The following is a 21,530-nucleotide window of genomic DNA, read 5'->3' as shown; positions in this document are numbered from 1 at the left end:
TAGGATAAGATAAATGTATGTTGGGTGACGGGTAAGCTACGATAGATATTAATAAATTTCTACCGTGTCAACCATGATACCTTGTGAGTAAATATATTATAAATGGTTAGCATTTTTGATGTACAGAGCAACGGAAGTAGAGTTGGGAAAGATGAGCCCGATGAAGTGCACAGCGACATAGATGAATTGGTCGATCTGATCATCTCCTCCACGTGTAACCATCTCCTCCTTGCACGAGATTTTTCTTGTGTTCCCAAGCCAATCAATGCCGTAATGTAGCAACGTAGCTGTTGGTATCCACACATCTAGGCATGGAACGTCGTTCATGGTCATGCTAGCTCCCGCATGTGGCTAGGGTTTTGCTCATGGGGCGTGGCGTGGCTAGGGTTTTGGTTTTTTGGATGTTGTATCTCCCTTAGCCCCTCGCCCCACATATAGATAGAGTTGCTAACTAGGCTCATAGGGAATACTACTGGGATCCCTATCCAAACTAAGCACATGTCAAATCTTCATCCAACTATCTATTCCAACCGATTAAGTATGTGACTATGTATGTTCATGCATACTCGGTTGCAACCAAAAAACAACTTTTTGGTCCATGTGGTAATAGCGGTTTCTAGCCAGGCATATTAATATGTTGAGTATACATAAAGATCATATGGACTGAACCTGTAGTGTGTTAATGTTCAAGTCCCTTTACCACACAATATCAATTAAGTACAAGGTGTGACACGTGTCATCATTTTAATAGCTTACTCATTCGCTGGATCCTGTAGCAGATTACTTTTCTTGTGATTGACTCTCAATCACTTCGCATGGCCATGAACTTCTCTAATCTATTACATCAAAGGGCCATGAGATATCTCTCCCATAAACTAGGAGGGGAAAATCTCATGTTGATCATCCACATTTCACTACATATTTCATAGCAGACCTGAATGCTACATTTATAACTACTCATTCACGGTGCAACATTTGACAGTTCAAAAGGTAGGCCACTACACATGTTGAGAACCATGACAATCTCATGTCTGAGAAATTAGCATCATCACTACTTGAGACAAACTGATGACACATAGTAATGCTTGCGGTGTCTCATATGGGTCTGTATAATAACAGGTTCTCCAACATGTGTCCACATTATTGATTTTCTATATTTGTACCATGATTCATGAGACATGACCATCCATCAATATATGTGTTAATCTTAGAATCATATTTGTGCCATTTATGATAAGATTAAGGGTCATTTAGAAATAGTAACATAACATATAAAGAGTGAGTCACATACTAATTAATCAACAAGTATGTAAATTTTATTCAAAATATACATAAACATAGTAACTATAGTGCACATCACTAATAGATAAGTCATAATATGTCATTAACCCACCACCAACTCACTATTTTTTAAGGTAAAATGATGTGGGATAAAGTAAAGTGCTCATGTGTCAGTTGAGAGTTATATTTCAAATTAAAAGATGAGTTATGAACAAGGTGATGGAAAGAAAATGAAGAAAAAGGAAGTTCTTTTCAAAATTCTATTACAATACACAAGCAATATTGGAGCATTATTCTTGAAATTCCACGTCTATTATATATGTACTAAAAAAACATGAAAAAAAGACACAATCATAAGGGGAATAGAAGGAAAATTAAAGCAAAACTAGTTACTCGTATCCAAGCTCAAGACTTTTCCTTTGGCATGTACTTTCTTCGTCCTAAATTAATTTATCTTGCTCCCTTGGTTTCGAAATAAATTCGTCTTTTATAGATAAATTTATTTTGAGATGGAGGGAAATTTGAATTTATTTCATAACAAAGGTGTGGAGGATTTAGACTCCCGCAGTAGGGAAGCTGTGCCGCCCCTCTTTTGAGGTTCAACCAGGGAGCTGGTGAGTGCACATGCATCCATATGTATCCTAAAGAGATGGTAGGAAGTTTTTTAAGAATTTTCTCAAGGAAGACTTAGCAATGGATCTCGATACTATCGAAAGACTGAACTTCGATGTATTCAGTCTAACAAAAATGGTGCTTTGGGAAGTATATAGGTTCAGGCCACCTGAAGGTGTAACATCCTGCTCCTATGTTTTTTTATTATGGGACTGCGATGAGTATATGTTTTTGTATTTCCATGCTAAGGTTGGCTTTTTATCACCCTCCTTTTTCATGGCAATTGCATCCACTTTTATACCCCAAGGAGAGCCTACAGTGTCGGCTATCCCATCGGGGAAAGCTATGTCTAATTTTTGTTCTTGCCCCCTTATTAAGGGGAAATAACATCGACACCTACCTCCACTTCGCTAGCTCATGGTACCTAGCACGGTGGCGCAGTGTCACGGGATAGGTGAGCATGGGAATAGTCAGCACCTATCCCCATGAGCCCATGTCTTGTCACGAGTTCTTGTCCATTGTCTTGTAACTTGGTAAAGGCCTTGCCTGTTCACGGTCACCTGCGGTGGCGCAGGGCCTTGGGATAGGTAAGCACGGGAACAAACGACTCCTATCCCGGTGAACCCATGTCCTCTCACCGGGTCTTGTCCACCGCCTTGGCGAGGTGACAAGTGTTGGATAACTGACAAAGCCCTCATCCTAGGACGGATGTGGCCATGCAAGCTCCTGCAGTGGTTGCCATCTCCTAGATGCATGCAAGTGCGTTGGACCTTTGGCACCGACTTATCCCCTAAGGAACGTAGAGGAAATGCTAATGTCAAGATACATCTATTTTAGCACCTTGAAGATGTAGATTTTGTAGGTCTCCATGCTCTCCACCTATGGAGAAGCGTAAGGAACCGGGCGGAGCCTAAACCCTACGGACCCATGCAGGTCAGGCCCTCGATCCCTTGTCCTTGCTGTAAGCCACAAGGGGAAAGGATTTACCAAGTCACCTTGAAGATGTGGATCTTGTGTTTATAATGGACATGGCCTTGGAGGAGATATCAACATCAAGAAATACCTAACATTTTGTGTTTAGGTAACTTGAAGATATAGATCTTATAGGTCTCCACACTCTTCTCCTTTGGAGAAGCTCGGGGAAACAAAGGGTGCTGGGGCCTAGGGTCCTGGCTCGCCCAAACCCTAAACCCCTCGAGCTGACAGGGTGGGCTAGAACACACCTCATCAGGGAAAAGGGGACCCCTGGATAAGGGTAGAAACGAGCTTGGCTCGGCTTGTGAAAGCTTGGTCAAATATAGAATTGGCTTGGCTCGGCTTGATAAAGAAAATGAGCAAAAAAGGCAGCTTGGCTTGGCTTGTTTTAAAGCTCGAGCCAGCTCAAGCCGGCTTGGTCAGGGATGCTGGCGACACGGGGCATCGAGATTGAGCGACACTTGGGAGGAAGGCCAGAGCCGGCGCAGCCATACAAGGGAGGGAGGCAACGCCGCGACGGCGGACAACTTCTCCCGCCGCCCAGTCGTGCTCGCTGTCTTGGTCTCGGTGTGAGGGCGGCATGGTCGCGTGAGAAGCTAGCAAGGGGAGGAAAGTTTCGGTTGTGCGAGCACATAATAGGTTAGGATTTCTCTATTTCTCATGGGCTAGACAACTTGTTAATGGGTTAGGTCAGTTTTTCCATGGCTCAACAAGCCTACCAAGCGGCTTGCGAGCCAGCTTGGGCTCGGCTTGATTTTCAAACAAGCTATGGAGGTGGCTTGGGTTTGGCTTGTTTAGTTTTCACACCGAGCCGAGCTTTGCAAGCTCGAACCAAGCCCGAGCCGAGCTCACGAGCCCAAGCTTTTTGTCTACCCCTACCCCCAGAGTCCCACTTCACTGATTTGCTAGCCATAGGAGACCAAAAGCGAACTTCTCCTATGCATGTATCAACTGAATTGACACCATATTAGGATTTGTTTGCTTGCTGCCCTGAGGAGTATTGGCCTAGCTTGACACATGGTGGAGAAGAATTGTGGGTTGTTTGTGCCCTCATGTTTTGCTACTGCTTATGCTTATAAGTCAAAATTTATATTTTTCAACCATATATTTGATTTTTGGGTTTTGCCATTGTACTTTGTTTTTTAACTTTGATTTTAGATTGTTAAGAACATACATATAAAAGTTTTAATTATATAATTATTTTTCGTTTGTAAATATGTTATTTACTATTTTTTTCCGTAAAAAACCAAACACTCACGGTCTTGGTTGGTGCCCTGGAATATTTATCAGCTGCTTGACCTGAGCCATCTGTAACCTTGGCATACCTTCAGGCTGCGATTAGCGAACATGTTGACAGTTTACTCCCCCCTTCCACAGTAAACAACTCTTTAGTTCCCGTGTGTTAGATCATTCGTTTTATTTAAAATTCTTTTAAGAAATTGAAAAAAATTAGTCATACGTTAAGTACTATTCATTATTTATCATCTAATAAAAATAAAAATATTAATCGTAAATTTTTTTAATAAAATATATAGATAAAAATAAAAAATTGGTTTGTTTTTAGATGGAGGGAGTACATAGCCTTTGCATGCATGTGGTCAGAGCTTTCAATAACATGCGGAAAAGAAAGTCATGCTATATAGTGCCGGCAAGTGATGTACTTATGCATCAGTATGCATTGCTGCATATAATGGAGCTAATATAAGTGGATTAACGATAACATAATGATTAATAAAATGTTAATCACAACACCTTTGCTCGGTCTGTTTTCCTTGGACGCAGGACTCCAACCAAACAAGAAAAACACGTGATTAATTAACTTAGCTGCATGTTTTTTTTTTCTCTCTTCAATATCACCGAGGACACCAATAAATCAGGCCCAAGTAGTTGCTGCTTGCTACCATTTTCCAGTCTGCGTGAAATAACTGTATCTGATTTGTGAATATGTGTTTGAATGAATTCACTGCACGTCTCAAACTTAAATTTCAGTGAAAAATGCATGATACCTGGCCCGTTTTTATATTCCAAAAATTCAAAGTTACATTGCTTGCGTATACCATTTGACACATTTTTTTCTCTCCTTTTGTAACATCTTGGACTCGAGACTCGATTTCGTCATGCACCATTGCACAAACAAAATTAGACATCTGAACATGATCGAATTCCTCTGAACCATCATGTCCATTTTACATTTGTACAGTTTCTTCAGATTTATGAGTAGTTCACCTCACTGATACATTCGTCAGTGAATCGAATGGCTAAGAATCACCGGCCCGCATCAACGGCCTTGCGGTCGCCAGCCATCTCCGGCGACCTCCAGCCGCTGCTCCGGCGGCCTGCGGCGGCCGCCACCGTGCTCGCCGATGTCATCTTGTCCGTTGCGGCTGCTCGTTGCTCGTCCAGATCCTTTCTCAGCCTCTCGTTCTCCCTCCTCGTCTTCTCCACCGACGTCTCCTCCTGCGCCATGGCTCTGCTCGCCGGCGGCGGCGGCGGCTGCCTCTCCACGGCTATCTTGCCAAGAACCAAGAACGGCAGCCTCCGCAGCGCCAGCGCGGCCGCGCCGTCCTCCCCGCCGGCGGTCACCTCGGCGGGAATCCTCACCCCCCACCGGACGCTCACCGCCGCGGCGCCGCCGCGCACCGGGATGGAACTCCTCATCGTCACCTCCGACCCCGACGCGGCGGCCGCAGCCGACGTCGGCGCGGAGCCGGCGGAGTCGAACCGCTTGCGCACGGCGAAGTCCCCCAGCGAAGGCTTGAGGACGAGCGAGAAGGAGACGGCGCCGGCGGCGCTGACCTCGGCGGCCATGGTGATGGCTGAGGCGGCGGCGGGGGAGGGGCAGCCGCCGGGGCCGGAGCCAAGAACGAGGGCGAGGGAGAGCGGCGAGGACGGGCGGTTGGGCGCGTAGGAGATGCGGAGGGAGGGGAGCGCCGGGACGGCGGTGGCGAGGGAGAGGCGGAGGTCGGCGGGGTCGCCGGCGGTGAGGGAGGCCACGGCGGGGACCGAGAAGAGCGCCACGGGGAGCTTCGCACGGAGCAGCGGCGCCGCCCCGTCCTCGCGGAGCTTGAGCGAGGCCTTCATGGGTCCGTGGCCGAGCAGAGCTCGTCAGAGGGGCATGGCCGGCGACGAGCGAGAGGAGGCGGAGGTTTTGGGGGGAGGTGACACGTGGACGTGAGTGCGCCTCTGGTGCGGATTAAGTGGAGGCGGGTTTTGGTTGGCCATACAGCCCAGGGCTCAAAGCGTTCAATTTTTATTATTAATTTTTTAATATTTACATAAATATTTTTTTTCAAAAAGTTTGTGAAACTAACCTCTCCGCGTCTAGCCAGTGGACGCAATATAAAAAACAGAAATACTATAGCAAAATCTACCGTTTCGATGGGATATGACACGGTGGCGCCCTCTGCGGCAGTCGACGACGGCGACTACTCAGAAGGCGGCGGCTTGTGCAGCGCTAGTGGCCTTCTAGTAGTCGAAGCCGGCGGCGCGGCCGTGACCCGTCCGGATAGTTGCGGCTCCGATAGAGAAGAAATATCACGTAACCACTCCTCGATGTATAGTATCATTCATGTATGTATGCATGCATGGATTACATGTGGGGTGGTGGTTTGGCCCACGAATCAGAGGGAGAGAGCTCGCATAGGTCAATCGACGGAGGACTTACTCAGGGACAATGACGATGGTGGCGGCGGCAGCGGCGGCAACGACGACGGTGGCTGGAAGTAGCTAGCGACGATCGACAACAACTGCGGCGTCGGCGGTGGCGATGGCGACAAGACGACGGCGGCAACAACGACAACAAGGATTTAGTAGCTTTTGGGTGGTACTAACTGAGTATCAGATGTTACCGCACTGGTATCACCTGGTACTGGTGCGGTATCAGATCTGATACTGATGAGGTATCAGATCTGATATCTTGTCGGAATCACTCCGTTCTAGTATCAGATCTAGTACCGATGATGTATCATGTTTGATACATCGTCCGAATCATCTCGTTTTCCATATCAGATCTGATACCGATGAGGTATCGTGTTTGATATCTCGTTGGAATCATCATGTTTCCAGTATCAGATCTAATACCAATGAGATATTGTGTTTGATACCTTATCAAAATCATCTCGTTGCCATTATATCTGATACTGACAAGGGAATCTTCCCATTTCAAAACGGGATCCCGTAGGGTAGCGGTCTCATAAAAATTGCCCAACCAGTGGACACAATTGTTGACGTGGCCAATGACAACCAAGCCGAGGAGACAGCCGTTGGGGGCAAGGGACCAGGGGCATTTTTGCTGGTGGCCCCTTGCCGCCCAAATATAGAGCATTTTGGAGGCGTGTAGGGGGTCGCTTGCAAAAAACAGCCCTCAAGAAAATGTACCCATCAAATCAAGGGATTCCTGGACGATTCCACTGCAACTTCTCTCTCTCCAGATTCTTCCATTGGTCAAGTCATAAGGGAGAGAGTAAAGAGTTGAAAAACATAGTTAGCGCTTTAGTCCTACAATAAATTTTAAATTATAAACTGACCCATAGCCTATATTTGTAAATAAGTCTTTGAATTTAGATGATCACAATTCACATATGTCGGAGCGTGAGCTACTCGAGCAGGAGTCCATGGGACCCCCTTGTGAGTTCGGTCCAGGGGTGCGAGGGCAGGGCCCGAAAGCCTTGTCCAAGGAAAAAAGAGCAAAAGCGGTGAGATCTCGGGGGGTCGAGCCCCTGGGTAGACACAGGGGAGTTATACAGGTTCAGGCCACCGCAAGACGTAATACCCTACTATTGTTGCTTGTGCACTACCGGAGTAAATGTGTTACAAGCTTCTGTGGAAATGTTCTCCTTGTCCTCTTCGTTCATTAGTCAGGACCTCCTTTTATACTGCAAGGGGTCATAACAACGACAACCATTTTCTTTACCTACGACGAGCAGGTAATCATCTTCCTAGGAACTGCTACGAAGGCTTACCGTTGGTCAACCCAACGTCATGCCGCTCTCCTCCGATCCCGTCTATCAGTGGGACCCAGCAGTCCGAACGAGAGGCCGCCACTACTCTTCTGCGGTCATCTGTCGTATTTAATGCAACGATGATGTGAGGAAGACAAGCCATCCCTGCTATGATAGGGATGTCACAGTGCTATCAGAGTGGTCTGTCCCTTCCCTTTTTTCCCGGGAGTGCAGCCGAGGGACTTGCGCCTGCGTCCATCATGAGGGCAGTGAGGCGTGCCAGACGCCCTCCCATCATAACTAATGCGGTGGTTGGACACCGATCCCGTGTCCGATACGGGGTAGGCTCATGATAGGCGGTCCGAGTGTTGAGGGGATAGGGAGCGGCCCGACCCCCCCCCCCCCACCCCGCGCTCGCTCGCAAAGCTATCTTTTGGGGACGGCTCTCCAGGGCCCGACTCCCCCTTGTTCTAGGAGTCCACCCGAGCTCAATGGACACCCCCGGGCCCACTTCCCCAACAAGATAATTACAAGGTTATTTTGTAATCATGATAAATTCTATGAGCTTAGTTAATGAGTATTCTAGACCATGATATCCGTACAAAATGTATATCCATGTGACTAATTTAATTTTTATCAATTGATGAGGCATATGCAAGAGATATAAGTTTACAACTAGCACCTTTAGAACAATTTCCTATAAATGCTTTTGTTAAATTTGTATATAAATATCTTACACAACTATTTAAAAATAAACTCATACAACCGGAATTTCCAATGACATAGGTAAAAAAATGCAATAACTTTTTCCAACTACAACATGCATAATATAGGAAATTTTATAGGGCAACATAGTTACGTATGATAATTTCACAAGTTCAAATAATCCGAGTAAATAATTTATTGTCGTGGTTCATATCAAAATAAAACCTCTTTGTGCGTACCTAGATTTCAGGCCAAATACCTCTCTAGAAACCTATTCAAATATGTAATAAAAACGAAGGATAAATGAGGTATATAGGATGAGGATGGGTCATGCGACAGTGAAGATGACACCAAGGAGGTTAGGGATGGCAACGGGTCAGGTTTGGTGTGGGTAGAGCAATTACCCGCCTGCCAACTCAAAGGTTGCGGGAAGAATTTTCTACCCTTACCCTTTACCACGGGTAAAATATGATACCCGTACCCGTGCCCATCGGGTACCGGGTATCGGACAGTTCTATCATTTCACATGTCAAAAGCACATCAAAACAACCATTTTAACATATACAACAAACTAAACATACTGCTCATAACACAATATTACATCACACATAAAAGTTCAACAAATACAACAAACTAATCATAACAATAATAATAGCACATAGCACATTATCTGATGTTTAGATTCAACCATTCAATATTGCATCACACATCAAAAGTTCAAGACGTATGTCACATCAAAATTTTTAGCTAAAAAGGAATATATCACAAATATTATTACATGACTAACATAATAAGGTTTTAGCCAAAATTCAATATGGACTACGTTTGGATGCCCGACGGGTTACCCGTGGGTGGAGAACAATACACATGCCCATCCCCATGTTGATTCGAGTCAGGTACGGATACCCGTAGCCAAATTACCATCCCTAAAGGTGGTGGCTTGAGCAACGGTTTAAGTCGTGCTGATATGGAGGGGAATAACGTTGAAAATTAATAGTCCTAGCCATTGCACTCACCATTTTATTAAGCCAAACAAGTTGGCATTATGAATTATAAACCTAATTACAATATTGATACAAACAACACATTTAGAAATGTTTGGTAAATTATTTGTTCTTATAATAACATTCTAAAGAAAAGTTTGCAAACATACTATTATAATTTTACAAAGTTAGAGATATATCATTGGTATCTCAATGACATATAGGACCCGCATGAATCAATGACATGTGGATTATAACGGCATATCTCTAATTTTACAAAATTATAATGGCATCCTTGCAATTATCATATCTTTTCTTTTCTTTTCTTTTTTCTTTCTTTTTTCTTTAAATTACAAATCAAGATAAATCACATAGCTACAGTTGCTACAAAGTATGTGCTATAAACACTTATTGTCAATCAACAAAATACAATTGTCTATATATAGGCAGATTAATCGCCAACCATTTTTTCTAAATCCTAGCAGATCATGCATATAATTTTGATAATTAATCACCTGTTACATTCTTGTACTAATTTATTAAATAGAATTAGGATGACAATAACATATTTTATACCACCATAGATGCTTAACAAACAAGTGATAATACTTCAACGCACACTGAGATACATATTGAACCTCAAAAATTTCATGGTATGTATTTGATTCCAAAAGTCTACTCCCTACTCCTAATAGCACAACTGAGTACATGAATGCCTATTCTCTACAACACTCCAAGCTGGTTGTCCACAAGATGGACTCCACATTAATGCTTAAAAAAACCAACATGTTGGTTATATGTAGGTTCAGTCACCACTCCCTTGCTTAAAATTTGTGGCCCCCCAGGCAACCTATATCCTAAATGCTATGTACAGCAGCTAAGAGGCATTATGGATGGTGACATCCACACCACAAAAAATGAATAAAATAAAGCTTAAAGCTGAACACGAGATGATTAACTGATGCTGAACAGGTATTTAACTAACCATACTCAACATCAGCTCAGCTACCAAAAGCCACAGCCCACATTATGTTCAATGCATCAGAACTCATTAACTCAAACATCTGGAACTGTAAGGAAATACTGAGACATGAATGCCCTGAATCTTATCTTGTACTCCTTTGGGGAAATTACAGTTGGAGATAGATTCTTGGGAACAACAAGTGATGTCTTCACCCAAGACTCCAGTTGTTTGTCCCAGGTATATTGCCTCAAGTAATCTATAATTCCAAATACAAGTTCTTTCTTCTGTTTGTCGACTCCAACCAACAACGAGTAATCCATCACATTCATCCTCTGTAAATAAAAAAAAATGCAAACTGTAAACTTCAGAGCTAGCATCATTTCCCCACAAAAGGGGAAAAAGTAGCATCATGAATATACTCTTATGAAGAAAATAAATGCACAAACACTAGTGGAAATCCGTTTTCTGGCAACAGGCACATACACTTAGAAATGCCGTGTCATTCCAAATAGCACGCTCCATGAGGTTCTTGGTTTTGCCTTCAATGTAGATAGGCATAGTACGCATATCTTCAATGAAGTTTTGATCTAAAAGTACCTTCTCAGGATTTTTTGAGTCCAGAACATATCGTGAGAAAAGAGCACCCTTCAGATCATATCTTCGTACTATATCACGTCCAAACAAAAGATTCTCCATAACCATGAAATTGGTCCTTGTCTCCTTGCCATTCTTGATTTCCTTAACCTGAATTAGTTGTTAGAGAGAATTACAACATTAGATACAAGTAGTTAACAATTATATTTATTATTTTCAAGAGAAATTGAAGACCTGATATATTCCGAGAATTTTCGCAAGGCATGTAGTGTTAACTGAGGCCTGAGATACACCAAAGTGCTTGAAATACTCAAGGCCAAACTTCAAGAATGAGTCAAACTCGGTCTTCTTAATTTGTTTGATGACAAATCTGTCATCCATTGATTTCGCAAAAAAAGCCTTGCTCTTTCCCCCTTGTGCATTCCATTCTTTGCAACGGCTTATAGAAGCAATATAGGCAATCTCCGATGGGCAACAAACCTTCCGAAGATCGTGGAATTGTTTTGCATATATACACACCACACTGTATTTGCTTTTCAAAGCTAGTGTTTCATTATTCAAACAAATCTCAGGATGCAAATCTTTTAAGGCAGACAGAAAAGAATCATAAAATCCAGATGTTGATTCCTCAGATGATAATGATGAAACATTTCTTGATAGGCTATGATCTTTTTCTAAAGATTCATTTGGAGATAAAATTAAAGATGACATAGTAGTATCTCCAATCAAGTTGCTTGGTGCTACTTTATCGAAATTTCTGCTAGCTATAACTTTATCCTTCACAATTACAGCTTCAGAATAAGTTCCTTTTTGCTCAGATATAGATAGTGCATAAGCAATCATACTAGATACCTCTTCCTCAACAATGGACAAGGTACTGCCACCAGGACCAACAATAAATTGTACCATATCCAACTGAGATTTAAGATGAGCCAATGATGAAAAGGAGGGGGTGTATTTGTTGATGAGATAAAACTTGTCCAAAGAACCACCTTGAAGCTCTTTCTTGTACTCATTTTCCAGGTGACTAAAACTACCCCAGACCCATTTTCTGGCATCATTACTGAAGAAATCTAATAGGTTTGGGAATACAGCAAAACACTTGCTTGACATGGCAACAGAATACATTCCATTACCATTGGCTGTTTCAGGTAGTACATTATTCTTAACAGGTAAGCCAATTGGTTTTTCTAAACAAAAGTTCTCAGTATGTTCATGAGATCCACCATCTTCACCTGAAGAAGACAGAGATAACCATACATCATGATCTGGACTAACATGCGACCCAGGTTCTTGGATTACTGGTCTCTCTGTAAGCTGCTCCTTCTCTGAAATTATATAGCCACAGGAACTGTCAAAAGAATGACAAGTATCGGTACTTTCCTCCTGCCTTTCCATTTCAAGGTTGGTACGATATAGTGCCTCCCCATGGACAGAAGTAATTTCAGAATTCTTTGGTTCATCCTCTGGTGTTCTTTTCTGGATAGGACTGTCTGAAGATGCAGCATTAACTTTACTGTACTGAAGAATATGTTGCAACCGGACGTCCCAAATATAACATCCAAGAAGAAGTAGCTGGTATAGCCAGTTCAAGCCAAGGATCTCGTGAACACAAGTCCCAGATTTCACAAGATGGTCAAATGCCTTCAGATAAACCTTGTGTTGGCAGGATATGTTAGCATATTAAAAATAGATCCAAATCTTTTTGGCAGGAAAATCAAGGGGTAAAAAACACTAAGGGAACAAAAAAAGCATCAGGTTTACCTCAAATTCATTTTTTTCTTGTGTAAGCATCCTAGTGACTTCCAAAAGTAATTCCTCATGTACTGAAATTTTGGTTCTTTCTCCTGCGGCTTGACTGTCTCCTGATTTCAAGATTTGTACTTTATTTTCGGCTTCAGAAATGAGTAGCCTCCATTTTAGAAGGACCTTGAATTATGAAGCACATTAGAATTAAACTATGTAATCAGCCAAAGGATGATGTGCAGCTTCAGCAAAATATTTCTGAGAGACTTACATTATTAAATTCAACTCCAAGGCACTCTTTTCTGTTTGGATTATAGAACTCCAAAGTTAACGGTGGCTTGAACGCAGAATATATTTCAACAGAGAAGTATCTGAACATAGCAACTTTGGTTCCCATTCTGCAAGTCATGTAACAAGTAATTTAGTGAACTCATTTTAGAAATGAACTTATCCTTTAACAATGAGCATCCTGGAAAGCATTTACCCAAAGAAGCGTAGGCAGTCCCTATGCAGCAAATGCCCACATGTTGATAGCTTCTTAGCAGCAGAATGTGTTGAGAAACTGAGTTCCAAGAATTTCCCAAATGACAGATTGCGGGCAGAGGAAGAGATAATAAATCTCTGAGAGGGTTTACCATTGCATCTCAAACACCTAGTCCACATCCAAATTCTTCCTTGATGCTCACCAGAAAGAGTTCCGTCCAAGGGGAGGCTTTTCACAAGAACAGTTAGAGTGCCATTGTGGTGGGTGTAAGAGTACATGTGAGCTTCTGGAGGTTCACCACAAGATAAGCAGCAGTGTTTCTGTAAATAATGTACTTGTCAATTCAAACATCATAAGACAAAATAAAGAATCTGCCAATCAACAACCAGTTAAGATGTATGACCTCATTAAATAAACTATCTTGCAAATAACGACCAAGTGATGTATCAAAATACCCGTAATAAGTAATGCGGGAAAGATGATTCTGTTCACAGATTGCTTTGTTTCTGATATGTTGGCTAGACATCGAAATCAGTATGCTCTGAGAATCTAAAGAAGTCTTAGTCTTTGGAGACGTTCCGTCACTAACAGTTTCTAGACAATTTTTGCCGTCGACTCCATTCTTCTGCAAAATGACATCGTTCGAAGTAGCACCAGAGGTGGAACAAACAAAGTCATTACATGATGTTAACTTGGGAAAATCAGGTGATATCTCGCCGATAAGATTTCTTGAGAGACCCTGAACTGGCAATGAGGAATATGACAGAATGTTGTCGTTGTCATTAAGTCTTGTATCCGCATGACCTCTAGATGTTTCCATTCTGGAATCATGTATGCACATGGACTTTTCTGAATTAACAAATTTATCCTGATTAACATACTCTCCATCAGAAGCAAGAATGTTCAAAGCATGTTTTTTGGTGTCATCATTTTGTGCAATATCAGAACAGAATTTGGACTGCGGAGCAACAGTACAAGGAACAAGCAGCTGGGGATCAGTTTTCACACAATTGTCGTTCTCCGTGGCATTCTTTCCCATTGCGAATAATCTTTGATCAGCAAAGAATGAAGTTTCGAGGATCAAATGATAAGCTGCAAAAACAGTGAAATGCAGGACACGCTTAACTTTCTTCAGTTCTTCACTCGTTGATCCTTTAAGCAAAATCTACAAAAATAATTTCAAGCTAATCAGGATTCAGGACTTAGGAATAGTGCTCAAATGCATGCTAAATATTATAATCCATATCAAAAACAGCATAGTGCATCCAAGTTGCAACAATTAATATGACGTATATCTTGCATAACATACAAAGCTCAATAAAAGCAATTTGTAGAATGTTTGGTATGGCTAAATTAGTCGCCCAAGTCAATACTGAGTTGTTTCTTAAGAAAAAAAAGAATATAATCAATAGCAGCACGTCAACTCAATCCTAACTGTGAAACGTTGTCCCAACTTCTCAAATCTCAATACATCTTGAGGATATAACTCAATGTTAAGTAGCAAACAAGGTGTGAAACTCCTGTGTGCCACGGGAGGAAGGTATATACAGACAGCAAACTGTTTGTTCAGTCCATGTAATTTGACTAACACTAACAAATACAGTTTGAGAATAAGATACAGAATCCCCAGATTGTATTATCTACAAATCTAACGTGAATCTGATTCAGAACCCCAACAATGTAGAATACATTACCTGGTTCAATTCATTTCAGCCTAAATCATGATGGGAAGACTGCAATAAGTAAATTCATTACATTCAAAAGTAGTTGAACTATTTTTGTTGATTCCAAATGGGAATGATGTTATTAAACAGATATACATACCAGTTTGTTAAAGAAAAGGCAGAAAACAACATTTTAAAAAGAAGTTTAACCAATGTAATGTAAGAAAACTAAAAATATACTAGATCAGCTCAAGGTAACTGATAAAGAATAGGTCTAGCCCATTCGTGAGATAAGTTTATATCATAATCCTAAAGAAAGACAGATAACCTAAAAACTAAAAGGAAGATGGGAAAACAAATACCGTGCACCCCAAAGGCTTTGGAAAGCCTTCTAGAAATAACAAAGTTTTGGCTGATCTCTTTCCACCTTCTCCAGTTATATTATGCTCCTCAATAAACTTTTCAAAATGCGCAGACTCACACTGTTTCATAAGATCGGGTTTTGCGAGAACATTCTGCAACAAGAGAATTGGAGAGCTAGTGCAACGAGCAATTCGTTCCAGCCGATGGATATTCATGTCACTAACTACAGTAACTCCTTTTTTGTGAATAAATTCATTTACATTTCGTGAGACTGCTTTCTCCACCAATATAAGATCAGGTCGGCATTTGCTAATCACGTCATCGAGAGTTTTCTCCAAGTGCTCATTTTCCTGATCAAACAGTGAAAAGAAATTTTATATCGTTTGTCATATGGTATAACACTACAAATCTCTACATAATGTAAATATGCTTGACTACTAAGAGCATGCATGCACACCTGTTTCATTGAATCCATTGACAATAACCCTGCAGAAGAATGGCCAAGGATGCCCTGCAGAAGTAACAGTTTAGGATGCTTTATGTCGGCACGCATCTGCTTTTGAGCAGCACACTTCTTAAAAACAAGACCCTTGATGACTTCACTGTCAAAGAAAGAACAGGGACCTAATTTAGGCATGGATACATTACTAAGCAAAGAAAAGAGTAGTATGAGGAATAATGTTGTCATGTTACCTCTGCTCCCAAGATCCTGAAGCTATGCATTTCACCTTAACATACATACAAGGATCCATTTCATTTCCAATATTGGCATCAGGCTTGACATGTAATGCAGCTTGCCATGATAATGAAGCAACGATATCAAGCCAGTTCTTCTCACCTTCTCGATCAGAAGAAGATAGCCCTTCAGCAGCTAAAAAACGACTAACAAGAATCTTGAATTGCCCATTCATAACTTCTGACATTGCTCTCTGCAATTGGTTTTCACGACTATTCTTATTTTGATGCGCATCAAAGCTAATATTGAAATTTGACCGAACCCAACTGTCATTATTGTCACTATCATCATCATTGTTAGCAACAATATAAGTGTCATCTTCCTTATTCACTGGTTCTGGTGGTAACCAAATGTGAGGATCTGTATCAAAACTGGGAGTTACTTGAGGGTAAAGGTAATCACTTGACTCCAAGCCCAAATTCATGTTCTGCTCAGCACTTGTTATATTGTTGTAAACTATACTATTTTCCTTCGCATTGTCAATTTGGTCCATAACTTGTTCATTAATTTCATCATTTGCCATAGGAAGGCTAGTTCCCTCTTCAACATTTACAATATTAGATTGTTTGAGATTAATATCTTCCAATGGTACACCGCAAAATGTTTCTGTAAGTTCATCAATGGACATGATAGCTTGATGAGGATCAGTAGATAGATTTGCATCCAAAATAACATTGGATGGAGCAGAATTGTCATCGGTGGATTCTATATGTATCTCCAACTGCAGTTCACCAGATGAAATGTTTTGGTTTGTTGGAATGGAAAAACTAGAACCATCATCAACACTCGCAGCATGGCTGGGTTGACATTCTTCCACTTGTATGGGACCGCCCTTTCTCTGCTCTATCGATTCATCAAAGAATAGGATACCAGGATGAAGTTGGCCAGTATCTAGGAGCTCAATTTCCTCGTCATAGTCAGTTTCAACTAGGTATTCATCTGGGATTGATAAATAACATAAAATTAGTTTATGCTAGTAAAAAAGTTGCAAATGAAAGCATTTCACCTACAAGAGAATAGTGTAACAACACTCACCGAGGCTTGAAAAGCAACTGGCAAAACTCGAACAAGAACTTTCTCGGCTAAAAGGAGGGGTGCCATAAGGAGTGCTACAAGGGCTTATTTCCATGCTCAGCCAACCCATGTCACCATCAATAATTGATGATTTTTCACCATTGCCACACATCTTATAACAAGAAGTACTACAGATAAAGTTGTCATCTACCCCATCCATTGTTGCGTCTTCTGATTCATGTGCATGACACATTTTATTCATAATACAAATTTTCTAGATTATTGAGTCACACATTTGACCACCTGCAAACAAATACTCTCAAATTATCATCTCTGCTAAACCCAACACTTAACAACCTACTTGCAATTATTAAATATTTGTCAAAGCAGTACATTTGTTGCAAAGTTAGAGGATAGGATAACAAGAATAATGAATTGTTCTTGTTGAGCATGTCCCTCCCTCGTGCAGATCGAGGACACCACTGGTGGTGCTGGCTCAGATCGAGGATGCCTGAAAAGGTCGCGGAGCAGATCGATGGTGCCTCTCAGCGGAGAAGTCGTGGACGGATGGTGGCGGTGGGGCGTAGGCGTGGGCTGAGGGAGAGTCGCAGGCGTCGCGCGGCGGTGGCGTGGGAATGGAGAGGCGCCCACGCCGGCGCAATGTGTTCTGGCAACTCAATTCCAGCCGGAGGGCACGCGAAGCGCAGTGGCAAGCCGCACGACGACACAGAACTACGCAAGCAGCTGCAGCTGCAGCAAGGCACGCCCACAACAACGCAGCGGCGGCGCACCCGGGGACGAAATCGAATGCGGCAGCGGCAGCAAGGCACGGCGGCGGCGGAAACCAAACAACCCAAATGGCTCGCTCGCAATCGCCTCGCCCTCGCCGGCGTGGCTCCTCTCAACCTCGACGAAACTCTTCAGGTCGCCATCAAACCGAGCACCACGAAATTTTGTTTTAAAAAAAACGAATCAGCCGAGTGATTCGCGAGAGGGCAAAGCATCGAAGCTTACTTGCGGAGTTGGAGAAGCCAACGTTCCAAAAACAAAAATTCAAAACCACCGCAGGAATCCGTCAACCCGACGACCTCGGAACCACGCGTCCTCCTCCTCCTCCCAGATGGCGGCGAGAGAGAGAGAGAGGGAGGCCGCCGCTGCCGCTGCCGCCGCCGCTGACGACGACGGGAGGGATGAGATGAACCGACCGCGCAACGCGGCGCAAAATCTCCCAAATCTCGTGGATTTTGGGGGAGGTTGGATCGATCAATCTGGAGGAGACAATTTTTTTTTTATTTTTGAATCAGATGGAGAAATCGCGGAGGAAATGAGGATGGTGGATGAGCTGTATCCGCGGCGTGTTCGATGTAAGTGGTCTGATGACGTGGCAGGAGGCAGGTGGGCGCGAGAGCGAGACCAATGTTTTCGTCGCGTGGTGGGCTCAGCATGACGCGTATTGTCTGAAACCGGAAATGAAATAAACCAATTTTTTACTTTTTATCTTTAATTTTTAACTCTTCGTCTTATTAAAAAAAAATTTATGATTGATATTTTTGTTTTTATTAAATGATAAATTATAAATAGTACTTTACGTGTGACTAATTTTTTTCTAATTTACTAAAAAATTTTCAAATAAAACGAATGGTCAAACGTTGGACACGGAAACCGGAGAATTTATTTTTTTGACGGAGGGAGTACAAGATATAGAGGAAAAAATAAGATTTTTTTATTCTCGTCTAAATTTATCAATTAATAAATATATATAATTTATATATATATAAACTTATTAGTATTTATATAAATATAGACGAAGCTACGGAGGGGATAAGTCTCAACATTTTAACCGATTGGAACGAGGAAGAACATCAAAAAAATTGTAAATTGGACTTATTTTTTATTAATATTAGTAGCAAATTAAAATTAGGAGCAGGAATCGTTTAGCGTTAAAGATTGATTTTTGACTAATTTTTCAAAAGAAAACAAAGTTATGTTATTTGAATGTATATCAAGCACTATACAATATCATTGCATTACTTAGTGATGCTATGTTTATACTGATGTTTTGCACTAATTGATGCTATAGGTAAGGTAAGCATGATGGGCATCAGCAGTCCAGCGTATATATATTTGGCTCATTCGTTGTGTAATTTCGGTGCCACTGTAGAAATGATATGCATGGGGCGGTTTAGGCTTTAAGCCTGGCTAAAAATTACATTATCAGTGCACTAAATTTTAACTAAGATTTATCCAAACAATTTATATTTTATTATTTGAGCCCTAGGTCTACAGAACTCTGGTTTCGCCCCTGTTTTATGGCATCTAATTTTCCCTAGCCATCTGGATATATGTGGTAACAAGCTAGTTTGGATAATTGCTTAGCTGTGTTGGAACTGTATCTAGATGTTTTGTTTCAACGGTAATGCCACCTCTGAATTATGCCAGCCTAATTTTGTCTGCCAACTCTATCAGCGGTAAAGAGCCAGTTCAAATAAGAGCTTAGCTGTGTTGGTACATGTATCCAGCTACTTCTTTCAGTGTTCAAAGAACAAACTATATACTTATTTTTGTCTTTAGGATGTGTTTCCCTTTGTACAGTTATACATAACTTTAAAAAATTATAGTTTATAATAGTACAAGAACACTTTTCTTAGTAGACATAAACTTCAAGAGTGAGATTTAGTCTAATAAGTGCATGATTGGTACGACTCTAACTCTAACTTTAACTAAAACGATTTGTAGCTCCGCGTAAAAAGAGAGTGGAGTAGGTCAAAATGATTTGGAATATTGAACCAGAGAGGTGGAGCTGAGTATCTAAGGGCCCGTTTGACATGGCTTCAGCTCTCAACTCTAACTTATCTAGAGTCGGAGTTGTGTCAAACGGTACAAAGTCTACGTAGCTCTGCTTCAGAAGTCCTACCAAATGGACACTATATTTTAATACTAAAATTCATCATATGCATAACCAGTATATCATTAAAAAGGTAAAAATAATAGGTTAATAAAATACTAAGACATATACACCATATTTTTATATCATAATCACAAATCAGTGAATCTTGAAAAAGGAATAAAAAAGAGAGAAAAAATAGAAATGTTGATGACTTATTAGGGGTTATCGTTGGTGGGACTTGTTCCGCCGTACTACTGCCCGTAGCTCACCACTAAGCTTGATATATTCTCTAGTTGTTGGCCCAAGGCGGGAACAATCGAGACAGAAGAAGTACTTATTACACCCGACAAGTTAACTTAAATAAAAAAATTCAGGGAGAATTTTTTTATTTTTTAAATATTTTTAATAAATAATTTTATTAGTAAACCTTGGAGAAAAATATTTTCACTGTATATACCTTTTGGCCACGCTAGTGTGGGTGGCGTGGCAACACAAAGCTGCCACGCAACCTGGTTAGCATGACAGTCTTGTCATGTCAGTGTCAATGGCGTGGTAAGACAATGCTGCTACGCCACCGACAATAGCGTAGCTAGGCCTGGGCAAAAAAGACTGAGACCAAGAGACCGAACCGAATAGACCGAGACACCCAGACCGAGAAATTCGGTCCCGGTCTCGGGTGGAGGATGTGAAAGACCGAAAATTCCGTCCGGTCTTCGAGTACAGGGCTCAGGTAACCGAAATGCCCAAACAGACCGAACTAATGGTGCGTGCCCCCGCAAGACCAAGACCGAACTATGAATTATGTTGTGGAATGTGGAACTATGCACTTATGCAGTCTATGCTTAGTTCCTCTTATTTGTAGTGCATGATATTTCTTTATCTTATGAAATGTGTCATTTTCACTGTGAAAATATGTCTCCAAAACTTGGGAGGTACTGCCCAAATTTTCTGTGATTTTTGAACTTCACTGAAATTTTGGGCACTTCGATCAAGACCGAGACCAAATTTCTCGGTCTTGCATTTTTTTTCAAGACCAATCGGGCCCGAGTTTTGATTGACCGAATTTTCTCTAGAGACCGAAGACCGAGACCGAACGCCCAGGCCTAGAACTAATAGTGCGTGCCCCCACGAGACCGAGACCGAACTATGAATTGTGTTATGGAATGTGAAACTATGCTCCTCTTATTTGTAGTGTATGATATCTCTTTATTTTATGAAATGTGTCATTTATTTTATGAAATGTGTCATTTTCACTGTGAAAATTTCCTGTGATTTTTTAACTTCACTGAAATTTTGGGCACTTCGGTCAGGACCGAGACCAAATTTCTCGGTCTTGCGTTTTTTTCGAGACCGATCGGACCCAAGTTTTAAAAGACCGAATTTTCTCTGGAGACCGAAAACCGAGACCGAGAGCGAACCGAAGACTGAACACCCAAGCCTAGGCGTGGTAAGCCTATCACACTAAAAACTCTACGTGGCAACGTTTTTCTTTCACACCAATATTGGTGGTGTGGACAAAATGTTCATACGGTGGAAATATTTTCACCCAAAGTTTAGTAATAAAATTATTTATTAAAAATAT

At 41.6% G+C, this 21,530-nt stretch overlaps 2 protein-coding genes across 3 annotated transcripts; both read right to left on the bottom strand.

Annotated features, from left to right (window-relative positions):
- Window positions 1-4,851: 4,851 nt before the first annotated feature.
- Window positions 4,852-6,040, bottom strand: LOC121055394. Its single transcript, XM_040527897.1, has one exon. The coding sequence runs from the start codon at window positions 5,947-5,949 to the stop codon at window positions 5,134-5,136; it is 816 nt and encodes a 271-aa protein (XP_040383831.1). The 5' UTR covers window positions 5,950-6,040; the 3' UTR covers window positions 4,852-5,133.
- A 3,577-nt stretch (window positions 6,041-9,617) lies between these two features.
- On the bottom strand, window positions 9,618-18,419 carry LOC102719611 (putative 1-phosphatidylinositol-3-phosphate 5-kinase FAB1D). 2 transcript variants are annotated; one of them, XM_015841221.2, is made up of 12 exons: window positions 18,076-18,419; window positions 17,083-17,364; window positions 16,005-16,986; window positions 15,769-15,913; window positions 15,311-15,661; window positions 13,688-14,449; window positions 13,285-13,604; window positions 13,072-13,198; window positions 12,819-12,983; window positions 11,289-12,710; window positions 10,944-11,204; window positions 9,618-10,792 (listed from the first exon to the last, which is right to left on the bottom strand). In XM_015841221.2, the coding sequence occupies exons 2-12, from the start codon at window positions 17,321-17,323 to the stop codon at window positions 10,553-10,555; spliced, it is 5,016 nt and encodes a 1,671-aa protein (XP_015696707.1). In that variant the 5' UTR covers window positions 17,324-17,364; window positions 18,076-18,419; the 3' UTR covers window positions 9,618-10,552. The 2 variants fall into 2 exon arrangements, with proteins under 2 accessions (XP_015696707.1, XP_006660485.1); XM_006660422.3 differs by lacking the exon at window positions 18,076-18,419 and having other exon boundaries at window positions 17,083-17,811.
- Between the last annotated feature and the right edge of the window lie 3,111 nt (window positions 18,420-21,530).

Source organism: Oryza brachyantha, chromosome 9, assembly GCF_000231095.2.
Source record: "Oryza brachyantha chromosome 9, ObraRS2, whole genome shotgun sequence".
NCBI classification, from domain to species: Eukaryota; Viridiplantae; Streptophyta; class Magnoliopsida; order Poales; family Poaceae; genus Oryza; species Oryza brachyantha.
Note: the sequence above shows the minus strand (reverse complement) of the source record. Positions and strands in the feature narration are given on the sequence as shown.